This window comes from Perca fluviatilis, chromosome 7 (assembly GCF_010015445.1).
Source record: "Perca fluviatilis chromosome 7, GENO_Pfluv_1.0, whole genome shotgun sequence".
NCBI classification, from domain to species: Eukaryota; Metazoa; Chordata; class Actinopteri; order Perciformes; family Percidae; genus Perca; species Perca fluviatilis.
The window spans coordinates 1137151-1152742 of NC_053118.1; the positions used below are offsets into that span (position 1 = coordinate 1137151).

Here is a 15592-nt window from a genome sequence, read left to right on the forward strand (position 1 = left end):
ATATCGCTATTATATCTAACATCGATATAAGAGACTGGATATTGTCTTAGATTTTGGATATTGTAATATGGTGTTATGACACAAATGGCATTTTTCTTTTTTTAAAAAGGCTGCATTACAGTAAAGTGATTTCATTTTCTGAACTTACAAGCAATGTAAATGTTTTTGGCATACATCTATTTTTAGGTTGTTTTATTACTATGGGACCGTAAGAATTGTTTACATTCTGTCACCATTTCATACATTCTGATTCCTTCATGTATTGTATCATTATCACACCCTATATAATAGTAATCAAAGCTTTCAGCAAATAGGATGACATTAAAATGTTTTTATATTCTATGTATGTATGTATGTATGTATGTATGTATGTATGTATGTATGTATGTATGTATGTATGTATGTATGTATGTATGTATGTATGTATGATGACAGTAGAATAAGCCACTATAAACTATATAAAAGGCCCAGTCATGCAAAAGAAAAGAAATGCAGTGAAAACGCCAGAATCATAAAAAAATACCATGATACAAAATTTTGGTCACAACGCCCACCAATACCCGGAATTTCCTCTCGCGCCTGAAGTAAGGATGGCAATTTTGGTTCATTTTAAAATCCTGAAATTGACTAATTTACTATTGTTAATAATAATAATATAATAATAATAATAATAAATTGAATTTATATAGCGCTTTTCATGGACTCAAAGTCGCTTAGAACATTAGTATTGAATCTGCAAACTGTTGTCAGTTGGTCTTCAGAAATCTTCATAAAAACATCTGCACTTTCAACCAGCTGCCTGGACCAGAAATCTTGGCCAATGTCAAATGCCAACAGCACATGATAGGATAGAGACACAAGTAAAATAACACATTGAAAGATGACGTTTTGAAGAGCAATTTCCACTATAGTTTTGAGGGTAAGGTTAGCTTTTTCTGTGTTGACAGTGTCTGTGTCTGTGTGTGTGTGTGTGTCTGGTCACACCTATTTCAACTGCCAAAATGAAGCCATTAGCCATTGCGATCTAAGACATAACAGTTTTGAATAGAACAAGTTTGTAATTGTATTGTTAAGATTGTTTTTAAATATACATTTATTTAAATGATAGACCGATTAGTCGGCTGACTGATTAATGGGGCTGTTTAATACCATTTTGAGATAATCGGCTGATGCCTGTGCTCACAAGGCCGATTAACTGCAGGCAGGCTTGTCAGTGTGGCTACTGTAGAATGGGGTTAGCACTACAATTAAACACAGACTAAACAGAGACAACACATACATAACAGTGTTGAACCCTTGTGCGGGCTTCCCGTCAACCTTGTTTTTGCTTTTTCCAACATTTTAAATTGTAACATTTTTCTTCTTTACATTTTCAGCTTTTATTTCTACGTCCCATACTTTGATATAAAACAAAAATTTAAAACGGGTCAATTTGACCCCAAGTCAAGACAAGGGTTAAATAAATGTTAATTTAAGTTCAGCAATTTTGTGTCTCATTTATTACTAAATTGTTGTATTTTATTAGCTGCAAAAAAACATATCAGCTTTAGATTTCTGCGGCCCTGCTCTCTAAATATTGCATCAGCGATATTTTTTGAAAACCCGATATCGGTCCACCACTAATTTATTCATCAACACATCATGAAGTGGGCTATTTGGAACACCCATGGCTTTGCCCATGCCAGACGTTTGACATATTTGGACAAAGAAACAATAAAAACATTAGAAATTGGTATATTACATATTGACACTTCAAATGAGAGATTTAGTACTGAGCGTGGCTGGTTGTCATAGCAACGCTGCAGGAAACTGCCGTGGTGCGCGCAGGACAACCCCGTCTGTCTCTAGCAATGATAATGACAGTGATTAGTGAGGATTCTCTCCAACCAATCAGTAGTCTGCAGGTTTTTACGTCACTTTTTGGTATCGCCTCAGCTCGCTTGGAACCTCGACGGAGGGGATACTAAATAAAGTATCTGTTGGCAGGTACCAGGGACTTTTTTTCATAATGGAAAACCAAAAAATGCGAGTAGAGTCGAGGCAAGTCAAGGAGGTACCATGTAATGGAAAAACGCCTTTAGGATCCCAACCACCTGGATAACAGCCTTTTCTCCCCGTTAAGGTCAGGAAGAAGGTACTACTGAATAGACCAGGCCAGCACTGGGAGGCTAGGAGCTTTAACCCTCAGGCCACTAGGATCCTAAATGAGATCAAGACCTCAAGACTACCGAAGACTGTTAAAATGCCTCCAAAAATTGCAGTACCCATGAGCCTCAGTGGCTATTGCAATGGGGAAAGACACCTGCAAGAGAGGCAAGTCAGAGTTGTTGCATATTTTAAACACTTGCCCATTGCTTCTTTAGAACATCAATATTTTAAGTACAGTCATTGGATGTTTATCACAACAATGCTCCTTGCCTTTTTATCAATTAAACAATTTGTTTTTTCAAGCCAGAGTGTTTCATTTCATTCTATCTGCCACTAACCTAACATTGTCCATGGAAAAAATTAATAGGACGTTTACTTCCAAAACCCCTGCAACACAAAATATCTCCTGCCACCACATTACTATAGTGTCAGGGCTTGAGCTCAAGGACGTCACATTGTCCTGGGGCGGAAGAAAATAGGATCAGGAAGGATAGAAATTCATTTTGGGATGAATATGGGACGACCGTAAATTTGTGCTAATTTACAATGAAAATGAAACTACCTACATGTTTTGTGTAGCACACACGGTGCTTATTAAACCTCCTTGACCACATAAACACAGACACACACATATAGATAGACCCGTGAAATCAGACACCTGTCACCCCAAGTATTGACTGTCAGAGTGACGTGCAGTGGCGTCCCGCGGTGGGATACTGCTGTACTTTAACGTTACATCAAGAAAGCAAACACCAGGGAAACGCACAGCAGAGCCAGAACCGTCAGCCTCTGATTTCACCTTACTTGGATGGAAATAAGTCAGTAAGCTTGCTAGTTAACGTTATTGTTAACGTTAACTGTCAGCTAACGTTAGACTGTTAACACTAGCTAACAAGTCAGCAGACGACATCTGCATTTACAACGAGTGAGCTGACGATAACTTTACGTTAAAGTGATTGTTCGGAGTAATTCACCCTAGGGTCCTTTGCACCATGACCTCGAGCCAAACACCCCCCCAGAAGCTTTTTTCACCTGGGTTGAACATTGGGAGAGTTAGCGTAGAGTAGCGTTATCAGCTGAATAGCTTAACGCAGGGGCTAATGGACCCATGTTTGTATCTCGTAAGTTACCCCACTAATAATGCCCGAAATGATACCAAACGTCTACAAGTAGTACAAATAGGTTATGCACTCATAAAACGATGGATTGGAAAGTTTGTAAGTACACCAGAAGTTTATGTAAATAACACTTGCCTGCTGGCTTCTGCTCTCTGCTGTTGTTGCTGCTGTATGACGAGTGCTTAGGGCCGTCTACAAATTACAACACCGAAAAGAGATGCAACCGCATCTCTTTTAATTTAACTTTCTTTTTTAAAGTAAGTTCTGTAGTATAACTAGCAGGAGACAAGTAATAATTGAGGTCAGTTTGGAGACATTACCTTATTTAATCATTAAATTAATAAGTATTTTTGTTGCATCTCTTTTCGGTGTAGTAATTTGTAGACGGCCCTAAGCACTCGTCTAACTGCAGGTAGCAGCAGCAGCAGCAACAGAGAGCTGAAGAGAGCAGGCAAGTGTTCATAAACTTCTGGTGTACTTACAAACTTTCCAATCCATCGTTTTATGAGTGCATAACCTATTTGTACTACTTGTAGACGTTTGGTATCATTTCGGGCATTATTAGTGGGGTAACTTACGAGATACAAACGTGGATCCGTTAGCCCCTGTGTTAAGCTATTCAGCTGATAACGCTACTCTACGCTAACTTTCCCAATGTTCGACCCAGGTGAAAAAAGCTTCTGGGGGGGGTGTTTGGCTCGAGGTCATGGTGCAAAGGACCCTAGGGTGAATTACTCCGAACCATCACTTTAACTATGAGGAGTCAAAACTCCCCAATCATGTTACTAACTTTAACCACTTAACTTATTTACTCCACTTTATCCCTTATGGCATGAGATCTTCAACAGGGGGTCCGGGACCCCTAGGGGGTCCTCAGAGTCACTGCAGGGGGGGCCTCCAAAACATAGTTAATTTTGAAAGTTTTTTCAAAAATTAAAAAGTCTGTACATACTAATATTACCAAATATAAATCCCCACTGATGATAGGCTTACTAGCCTATATGTAAGGTAGTCACTAAGGTATCCATCCACAGATACAGTTCATGCCAAAGGATTCACTGTGCCACATTTATGTTGAGAATTAAAATATTTATAAAATCGTGCCAACAATTATTGTTTTAATAGCTTAGTATTCTATGCACTAAAAAAATTTATAAAGTCTTTAGGCTGCCCACACGTCATTGTAGGCCCAGTTTAAAATGCAACTTAAATTTTATACAATATTAGTAGTAGGGGTCCATCTCTCTTTCAGTTAAGATGTCCTTGGTTTAAAAAAAAGTTGAAGACCCCTGCCTTATGGGACATAAGGCTGAAATGAGATCTCTCCTTGCATTTTTTCCTTGCCAACATGCTGTGCCTCTTCCCATGAGGTGCATCTTGTCCAGCACCTCCTCCAACTTTTAAACACACCAACTAGCACGGCCATCGTCTAGCTTTTGGGGGGCAACTCAAATAAAACGGTTGATTGAAAATCTAATAATTTGTAGGATGTTTTATTTATGTTAAAAGGTCACTTTCAATTATTCCCACTTATGATAATGTAGAAAACAAAGATTTTAAATTGGTAAAGATCTGCATTAATTTTGGTATGGTATGAAAAACGTTAAGAGCCCTGTATAGTGCAAAGCAAGTGTCAAGCATGCTACTGCAACATAATGTCGAAAACTATACATTCATGGATTGCTGTGAACTTAGAACATAATCAGCTCTACCACTTTTTAAAGCCAACGCCTTATTTAATTGCCTGTTGTTGGCCATTGCAGGTCATGTTCTAATTACCTTCTTCAAAAATCACGATTATAATTTGATTAATTGCACAGCCCAACAATACAGACGGACAATCCGTATTAAGGAATTGCATTTATCCGAACACGCTTAACCACGATGTCTGAGATTGTATGACGATACTTGTCTAGTGTCTTTTCAAGAAACTATTTGGCCTATGCTGTCACCTTGAATATATAGTTTTGCAAATCGTTTCTTCCACACCTGGTACAGAAAAACAGGGGCACCTGTTGTGATGAATGACCTTACTTATACATCAACAAATGCCAATTGGCATTTTGGATGGAAAGCAAGAAGAAGAAAACTCATCCTCGGTGGTAAACATAAATGCACTGCAGTTACGGATCAGGTAGCCTATTTAAAACACTTTAAATGTTAATACCAGGTGTAAACCTAAACATATTATACATCTTGCTCATGATTGCACAAAAACAAAAGACAAGCAATGAAAATGTCATGGCCACTTAGGCATACAAATAGAATGTATATGTGCCATTTGTTCATTTTCCATTGTCCGTGTAATTCACTGGTTGATAAAATATGCCCTCACACAAACAAACCAAACAATCTCAAGAAATTGAGCAAGATACAAGTAGTAAAAAAGTAGAAATATCCTCACAATGCAGAAGCACATTTAGAAGCCCATGCAGCAGCCCAAACACTACAGGAAGGGAGGTGAAAATTACTCACAGCATCAAGATCGGTCAGTCATTCACTAACCTACCCATCAAACAAACCCTAGCACATACATAACTAAAATAAATAAAACAGTTTCACTAAAGCACAGCCAAAACATATTAAACATCCAACTCACTATGAACAAAGAATGGTATTTGCCATTCCACTGTGCTAAACTAATGTGTCTAAGCAGACATCAGTTAGGTCAAGCAAGCCAGTGGCATTTGGTTAAGGGAATCTGACCGGATGTTCATGCCAGGCAGGCACTTCAAAAAAGCCAAGCCGGACCAAGCCTTTTTACTTCAGATAGAGGCACTTATCTGCTTAGACAACTGCAAGTTCCTTCATGGGGATAAGAGGAGGGGGCCTCCCAGCAGCACATGGTGACTGTAGCATGCAATGGCATGCATGCCTGGGGATGTAACAGCCATGACCTCTTAAGCTAACCAATGGTCCATACCACCAAGATGTTTGGGTGGCTTTCTCAATAACAAGTGTAACCAGGGGAGTAACTGAGCTTTCCTGTCAGTTAGACCGAAGCTGGTCCCCCAGAGTTAGGTAGTATACCAACCTGCAAAAGGCGTTCAAATACTCTGAGCCTATACCAGTTCTTAAACTCAAGGTCATTCTAAAAACACGTCTCAACCTCTTTGTCTTTAAGTAGAACAGCTCATTAATCAGTTCAATCTCAATGGATGATATAAATAGGTTTATCATAAATCACATTCAGCCAAAATACAGGTCACACGAAATTTCCTGGACCTTTCTTGCAACTACTACGGTCTCATGATCTCTTCTGTTTCGAAAACCTATAAAGAAACCCCATTTAACACAGTGATGTGCACGCCTGCAGCATCCCACTATTAACAATAGTGTGTGCAATTGAAATAACTGTCCCAAGTATGCTGTAGGTATTTGTGTTACAGTGAAAAGAAATAAAGTGTATGATCACGTGAACACTGAATAATCCAGCATCTTTCATACACACTTTATAAACCTTGGCTAGTCCCCTTACTAAAAGTAGATAACAGGATTAATGTAAATGCAATGTTGCTAACTGTGCTTCCCTGCATATTTTAGATATTTATCTTGGTGCGCAATGTTTAAAAAAAAACTGACAAATTAAATCATTATTTCCGACGACGTTAGCAAGTAAATTGTGCCATTAAAGCTTTCAAAAACACCCCGACAAAAAAAGACACTGGAACACAAATATTTGGCTTTGTCAAGAGCGTGGTAGCGAATTAGCTTGCTAGCATTAGCAGCTAGCTATACGTTAGCTAACGATGGCTACTTCATTGATCATGATAATCAACGAGACGCCCACAAAACAAACACTGACACATGTCAAAAGAGTGTATCTATAATTTATAAAAGAAAATTCGTATCTTTTCGATAACGTAGCGTTTTACGACCCTTATTTCCCTCTCTTTTCCCCATCCCCCAACCCGCATTGTCTATCTCAACTTTGACTGTGAGCCAATCCTTCCAGAGAATCAAGGAAACAGCCTGCTAGTGTTAGCTATTAGCGTACTATAGCCAGTTAACGGGCTAGCATCTAGCTAGCACTGGACCGACTGTTTAGCTAGGTAGTAACGTTAGCAGGCTAACGAGGATTGTTCAAGATGCCGGGCCTTGTTTCAACCCTGGGGGGTCATTTAAATAATTTAAACCCGACTTAACGCGCATGACAATGTCAACATCATTCGTAATTACAATCTCAAATACTATATATCATACCCCGCACGTAAATATTGATTTAAATTATTCTTTTCCACGGGCCGCTACAAAATACCTGTCATTGAGCTGATCCTCAGTCCCGGGCAACGGGTGAACCACGAAGTGTATAGATGTCATGGGGTCAATCCAAAATCACACACTGGCGTGTGAAAGATGTGGAAATTGTTCTTCTTTCGATTACTGTATATACGTGGATTCATATGAATCGTTTAATGGCGAAAAACCTCGAGTTTAGATCCCAGCCTCCTCACCCACATGCCGCCATCTTAACTCTACCAAGCTTCTTCTCAGTGTGTTGATTAGTGCACATGCAACCACTCCGCTGGTTGGACCCCGAGCACAAACAGGAAATGTGTTAAATTGGACGGGATTGGCCTCAAGAAGAAAGGCAAGAATACTGTAATCAAAAATACTAAATTTTCACACTCCAAAGTCTTTGTTTTCACCCAATGTATCCGTGTTTATTTGCATTTTAAGCAGTCATTTTCAGGTCCGATACTGTACTATAAAGGCCAAAAAAGGGTAAAGTAGGCGATTGCTGTAATTCTTTAAAAGCTAAGACAATGCAATACAAAAATCTAAGACAACTAAGACAATCAAATACAAGTATGATCATTTAGGCTTTTCAACACTAAAGAAAAACGCGAATAAGTGTGCTCTTTGTGCAGTTACAAACCGGTGCAGTAACTAATTCCACATGCTATTTTATGGAGGAACCATGAGGTTCACTTATAGTAGTAAGACATTTAAAAAAACAGACCTTTATGGATTTTAAATTAATTTTTAAACCAAAATAAAAAATAAAAGTCAATGTCAAGAAGTGTATGTTTCTTGTTAAAAGGAGTATAATATAATAACAATAACCACCCTTCTGACCAACCGAGACTTAATATTATGTCACCAAATTTTAAGGGAACAACGTGGTTATACTTGGCATGTTGTCAGCATTGCTCTGGGAATGGAAACAAATTCATGCGGGACTCTCAAAATAATGTTGCTATTCCTACACTGGAAATATATTTATTAATGAACCAACTCAGATCTGACCTCTATAAAGGGGAGATAATTAGAAGTCTCTTCATGCTGGGCTCCCTCCCATTAAAAACTGTATTTAATGTTTCCACATCATCTAAATCATATGCACTTACGGAGATGATTCAAGCAGCAGTGGTGCAAGCATGCTCCCCTGGCTCAGACATAGGAAAAGTATAGGCTCGAAGTTAACCTTGTGTAAAACTGACATAAGAAAAGTCTACTTTTAGTGGTGCTTGATTCTGGTCCCACACACTGGATGTAAGAGGAGCAACTAGCCTCTGGCAGACATAAGGAAGAGAAGGGGGCAGATGAAATCATCACATGGTTAAAAGGTCCTTTTATTGAAATTCTACAACACAGGGTTGCAAAACGAAATGCGAATTAGTCCCTTTATGCTACACAAGAAAGAAAGATTTTGTTTTGGTATAACACGTAGAATAGGACAGCATTGATCAAAGTATGACATGCGATTGCTCAAATAAATTGACAATCCAGAATAAATTATATTGTATTGTAGTTGTATTTCTTGCGCCAAATACATGAAACAAGTCTTTTTTCTTTGTACAATAGACTTTTACATAATATTGTTTTTTAATCTACAGCCTAATCCAATAAAAGCTTTTGTCTGTTTCACACCAGCAGATGGCAGGGTTCTCTTTACAATAGGATCTGAGTATTTATCTCTTTTCTGCTCTGCTCCTCAGCATGTGTGTGCACATATGGATATATAGAGGTATGTACTATATGTATCTAGCTGTAGACCTCTACAATTGTCCAGGATTTGTCAAATATTTCTGTATTGAAATAGACTATTAAAGAAATGCCCTCAACAACTGGAACTGCAACTGAGAGGTTGTTGTTTTATTTTTTTTTACCAAAGGAGATGTCAAGATAGTATGAAACAAAGCATGACACAGAAAGAACATTTTTGACTGCCCAGGTCAGGTTCCTCATTTATCTGTCATCTGCAGTTCCCACTTTGCCAAAAGCAAAGACAAATGTACCTATTCTAACCGAAATGACTGATCTAAGAAGTATTCTTTTGTCCAGTCTGGCCTGCAGTTCACATTGTCGGGACTTTCCCTGAATAGACGTTTAGTAAAGTATCAGGTGAACATCTAGAATATAACAAGACACACATGCCATAAGCTGCAGGACATTAATAGATTTGTATTAAACAATGTATTTGTAATTATTTGAGCAACATTCTTTGGATATCTAACGGCATCAATGACAGGTGGGTAATACTGATTACTGCAGATTATTTGAAATGAAACTGTGCAGCTCATTTGGCCTTGTTACAAATGCCATGTGTCATGTAACCAGCAGACACAAAAGTTTAGGAATTTGTCTCTGTTTACTGAGTTTAACACAGAGGTAAATGAAACCAGTTCCCCTGTCCTGCAAAACCCCCTCTAATCTTTTTCAAGAGTGAAGTCAAACAAGTACCCAGAAATCTCCAGAGCTATTTTAAGGTACCTGGGCACTGGGTTATCAAATGACCTTTGGTGTTGTTAAATATGGGTACAAAGAGTCCGAGTCAGGACTCTGCACTATCATCAGAGCCAGGTTAGTAGGTTTGCAGCTTTAGAAAATGGATCAACATGGATAAAAGCAGTGGTGGAATGTAACTAAGTACATTTACTCAAATACTGTACTTAAGCACAGATTTGAGGGTACTTGTACTTTACTTGAGTCTACATTTTAGAGAGAAATATTGTACTTTTTATTCCACTACATTCATTTGTTACAGCTTTAGTTACTAGTTACTTTACAAGTTAAGATTTTTGGACAGAAAACACATGTAGTTTATAAAATCTGATGTTTTATTATGAATTGAACTACTCAACAATAAAACGGCCTACGAGTCCACCTGAAATGATCAGCTGATTGAAGACTTAGTTGATTGACAGAACTGTTTGGATCAATTCCGGTTTCTAAAATGGAAGGATTTTTTCTGCATTGAGTACTTTTAATTTTAATACTTAAAGTACATTTTCCTGATGATACTTACATACTTTCACTTAAGTAACATTTTCAATGCAGGACTTTTTTACTTGTAACATAGTATTTTTACAGTGTGGTATCAGTACTTTTACTTCTGTAAATTATGTGAATATTTATTCCACCACTGGATAAAAGACACATAGATTCTACTTCAAAGGTGATTTGCAAAGTGTTTGAGTTGTTATGAAATGTAATTCAGTGTGTTACATTCCCCGACCACTGAAAGACTAAGACAGACCCAGAGCTGAACCATCACCACTGATAACTTATTAAACCATAACCATCTTCCACATATATTAGATGAGTGGACCAGCACCAGCTCCTGTCAGTCAGGCAGGTCACAACCAGAAGCATAGGTTACTCCCAGTGAGGTAACACGATCACTGGATGAAGAGTAAGACTTTTAAATAACTCCTGTTAGTGCTGGCTGTGACATATCATTACAGGTCCAGGGCAGGACTGACCATGAGGGGGTAACTCAGCCTGTTAACACCAGGTCAGTCCAGGCCTGAGATACAAACCCTCTGCTCCAAACAGCCAGTCACAGATGCTGCACAGCTTAAAGGGCATTATGCTGGCCTGTAATGAGCTGTTCCTGGCTGCTGTCATCTTAGAGGCCTTTACTTTTTTGGAGAGAGACGGAAGTCCATTTTTGGAACAGCACAAGAGAAAAGCGAGTCCTTGTTGGTCTGGTCTCACTTGCCATTCAACACTTGAATGTTGGCAGATATTGTATAGGAAGCCATAATGTCTGGGGCAATGCTGCTACTAGATTCTAACAAAATCCATTTGTCCATTGCACAATACCAGGGGGGATGTTGTAAAGGGGATTACTGGAATTGTTGGGTCTTTTGGGTAAATTATAGTGTGTGGTCAAAGAGTATAGAAGTAACAAGAGGCGAAACTCAATAGAATGTTGTGTAGCGTTCAGTCCAAGATGGCGGAGCTGCGCTCAATTGAACGTTCCGTTGCAAGCTGCAGCTCGGTCATGGGTGCGTTTGTTGCAATGGAACGTTCTATTGAGTGCAGCTCCGCCATCTTGGACTGAACGCAACACAACGTTCTATTGAGTTTTGCCTCTTGTTACTTCTAAACTCTTTGGTGTGGCCTAGACCTACTCTTTCTGTAAAGTGTCTTGAGATAACTCTTGTTATGATTTGATACTATAAATAAAATTGAATTGAATTGAAGTTCTGCTCAAAAGAGCATGGCTATTGTAACTAGTGAACACCAGCCAAGAATCTGGGTCTCCAATGCATCATGCTTATAAAACTAGGGCAACCTGATTGGCCAAAGGCAAGTAATAGACACACACGAAAAATCTGTTCTTTTGTGCCATGACCGCTCACTCTGCAATGTTAGGAGCTTGATAACCCTATCAATACAAATACAAAACTGAACCATGCTAGACCACAATTGTTATCGCAGAGGTCATCATATATATTGTTTTGACACAACACATTATCTATAAAAGACATGCAGTATATAATTATTGTTTGTTTAATGCTGCACAAATCAACATTTTTACAATGACAATAGATTACAGGACTTTGTGTAACGTGAAAAGCGTTGCTATTAGTGACTAATGCACATGGACTAATCACCCAACTCAAAAGAGCAAAGCCTTTTAGTCTATTTTGGATCATTGTCTTGGTTTGAATATGTCAGGTTGCCAGAAACATGACTCCAAATAAATGCTAATGTTGCCTTGTCTCTGCCAGAAGTGTCAAACAGCAATTGGGTGCAACTTATGTAATTATAAGGTTGTTCTGCTGCCACCAAGTGACCAAAGAAAATCTTTAAAGTGCTCATATTATGCCCATTTTCAGGTTCATAATTGTATTTAGAGGTTGTACCAGAATAGGTTTACGTGGTTTAATTTTCAAAAAACACCATATTTTTATTCCACATAGCTGCAGCTCCTCTTTTCACCCTGTGTGTTGAGCTCTCTGTTTTAGCTACAGAGTGAGACATCTCACTTCTGTTCCATCTTTGTTGGGAGTCGCACATGCTCAGTACCTAGGTAAGGACTACTAGCCAGTCAGAAGCAGAGTATGAGGGCGTGCCCTGACAGTACCTAGGTAATGACTACTAGCCAGTCAGAAGCAGAGTATGAGGGCGTGCCCTGACAGTACCTAGGTAAGGACTACTAGCCAGTCAGAAGCAGAGTATGAGGGCGGCAAATTTATGAATCCCACTATGGCCACGCTAAGACCCGCCCTTCAATAGCATTTATTGGTCAGGCGTCCATGCTTACGCAAGGTAACGTAACCCCATTTGTACAGGTCCTATCCCCTGACCAATCGGCTATCCTAACCTTAACCACTCCAGGTCAAATGCCTAACCCCAACCAATCGAGCTGCTTCGTAGGGGCGGGTCTTGGCGTGGCCATAGTGGGATTCGTAATTTCACATGAGGGAGTGCCACGCTAGCAGCTAGGCGAGCATTATAACGTGTGTTCCAAAGTGACCACGTTAGTCTCTGAAGTAAAGGCTGGACTACAATAGAGCTGTTTGGAGCAGTTTGTGAACAGTGTTTTCTGTTGGAGATGGTAAGTCCCTTTGGGGGGGACTTTGGGCTTTTTCACTTTGTAAACCTATAACATGCACAAAAGAGATATATAACACAATAAAGGAAAGGGGAAAAGCCAAAAAGCACAATATGAGCACTTTAAGTGTGAGCTTTTGGTGAAGTTTTTTCTTCATAGAGCCAAAGCCATAAGTTATTTTAATAAGTTCCATCATTAACGTACTTCAGTTAAAGGAGCTCTACAGCAGTGTTGCACTTCCGTAAGGTTGGGGGACTTTTGCCTAAATAATGGTCAGAATCAGTGTAGCAGGGGCTAGTTAGGCCTTAGTATGAGTCAAGCTTCAAAAATGCTGGCTCTGAGGTGATGACATGATCAGGGTTTTTTCTCAGACTTTAGAAAGCTCCCAGTAGAGCACACTTATAACCTCCATGATGAGGAAACTGACTTGTATGTTAGAAATTGGTGGAGTGCTTTTTTAATTGCTAACAAAACAAAGATAATGTACTGTAATCATGTATGACTCATATTAAAAACTCAAACATGTGACGTACAGGGATATAAGCGTTGATTGCAGCTTTATAAAGATGAAGGGGAAAAAAAAAGAAAAAGAAGTTAAGGAAATAGAAAAAGTAATTTGCTATGTTTTCTTATTGCATAAACTATTTAAAAATGAATGTTTATGAATATAATTAACTGTACAATAAAGAAACATTAGACTCAAAAGGTTTTCAGTATATATATAAAAATGTGAAATTCTTTGAGTGTCAGTTAATTAAGTGAAAATAAAGCATTACGTTGTAAAAGACAATTCAATTTAACATATGAATTCACGATAGTATTATTGTTCCTGTTTTGAACTGTGAACTTTTAGCTGATCTATTATAAAATATTCTGAATTGGGTTATCTTCCATTCAGAAACATTTTAAGTGCAACAATTTTCCAAAAAAAAACATTTATCTTGTATTATTTGGTTTATTGTTTATGTTGTTGGAGTGAAAAAAATGATTAAAGCACACATTTCATTTAAAAATATCATCTTTCTGCACAATTCTCTGTACTACACACTATAGGTACACATTGAAAAGTGGGTAAATTGTCTACTCATTGTGATGAGTGGCACTTCCTCAAGAAAGCAGAACACAAGTGCAAACAATGGTTTCAGTTTAAACTTAGGTCGCTGTAAGCAGGAATCAGGATGTCAAGATGTTAAATTAAATATTTAAAGAGATATGGATTGTTAAAATAACTAAATAAAAATAAACAGAGTTATTTCACTTGTACTCAGTACTCTGTTCTCTTCCAGCATCACATTCCTGGATATGCTTTTGAGGAACATCCCACAGTGCCAGACTCTCATTCAAAGTGTGTGAGTGTATTTCTTCATTGTGTGTCTACAGACGGTCTATTGTTCCGGTTCTCTGTGCTATGCAAGAAGGTCTAGACAGCTGACACTTACCTAATCCACAGGGCTGCCTGAGGCCATCTCCTGTTGGCTGGCGTACCCACAAAGGACACGAAGCCATGGAAACAGCTAATCAACTTAAAACAGGAAGAAAAAAAGTGACATTAAACTCGTTCAACTTGAAATTTGTTACTTGGAGCTAGATGATGCCTCTTCCATTTTACCAAATTGGAAGTGGATTTTCAGAGGAAATTCTTAAAAAAAAAAAAAACTTTCAGATTCACAAGAAGTGTTTATTAGGGTTTAGTTAAAAATGTGTACAAATTATAAGAGTGAAATGTCCAAGCCACCCTCTCATTGCAACAAATAAAAAGGTTTTAGGCTAAAATATTTATTCATTTTGCTATTATGTTACGTTTGTTCTTTTTTTGTCTTACAGTAGTGTTTTGACTTGGTTTATTGTTTTTCATTAGTCTGCTTTCATTTGGTTGTTTTTGTGAATTCTGTGAAATTGCCAAATAAATGAAGTTTATTGCTAAGATATTATTGACAGACAGTATATTCTCAGAGGAGTTTCATCTCTCTGAAGCAATGGCCTGCTATCAGAATCAGAAACGGATTTATTGCCAAGTAAGTAAAACTTGGTGTTGGTGCATACATAAACAAACATACTAAACATTAATATGAAATAAACAATCAATACAGAAACAAATATATACAAAATAAGCTGTTTAACATGAGAAAAAAGAGGCTGAACAATATCAAAGCAGATGTGAGCCATCATCTATCATCACCCACAGCACATATTATCTAAGCTAAAACTTCCAAACAAGATATCATATTTCTGGAGACATGTTCTGGTAATGACTAGTGACAATTCATCTCTATTTAGTCAATTACACACCAAACATGAGGAGGTTTGTTCAGCCTGCACCCCATAGGCCTATTTCATAGATTAGATTATAGATAGTAGCCTATAGTAATGTAAATACATTCCTGGGAAAACTGTTAAGTATTCAAACTTAATCCTAATGCTAAAAACACATGCATTGTGATGGGGTTGTTTGTGTGTGTGTGTGTGTGTGTGTGTGTGTGTGTGTGTGTGTGTGTGTGTGTGTGTGTGTGTGTGTGTGTGTGTGTGTGTGTGT

General features: G+C 38.2%; 1 protein-coding gene across 10 annotated transcripts in view; it reads right to left on the reverse strand.

The window, feature by feature from the left end:
* Positions 1-7765, reverse strand: part of ubr5 (ubiquitin protein ligase E3 component n-recognin 5) — a 56179-nt gene extending 48414 nt beyond the window's left edge. For 5 of the 10 annotated variants that reach the window (XM_039805043.1, XM_039805049.1, XM_039805045.1 and 2 more), the window contains exon 1: positions 7525-7764. In XM_039805043.1, the coding sequence (XP_039660977.1) occupies positions 7525-7586 (62 nt within the window). In that variant the 5' untranslated portion in view covers positions 7587-7764. Of the gene's footprint in view, positions 1-7524 lie in introns of all 10 variants that reach the window. The other 5 variants (XM_039805041.1, XM_039805051.1, XM_039805050.1 and 2 more) reach the window with 2 other exon arrangements.
* Positions 7766-15592: the final 7827 nt, after the last annotated feature.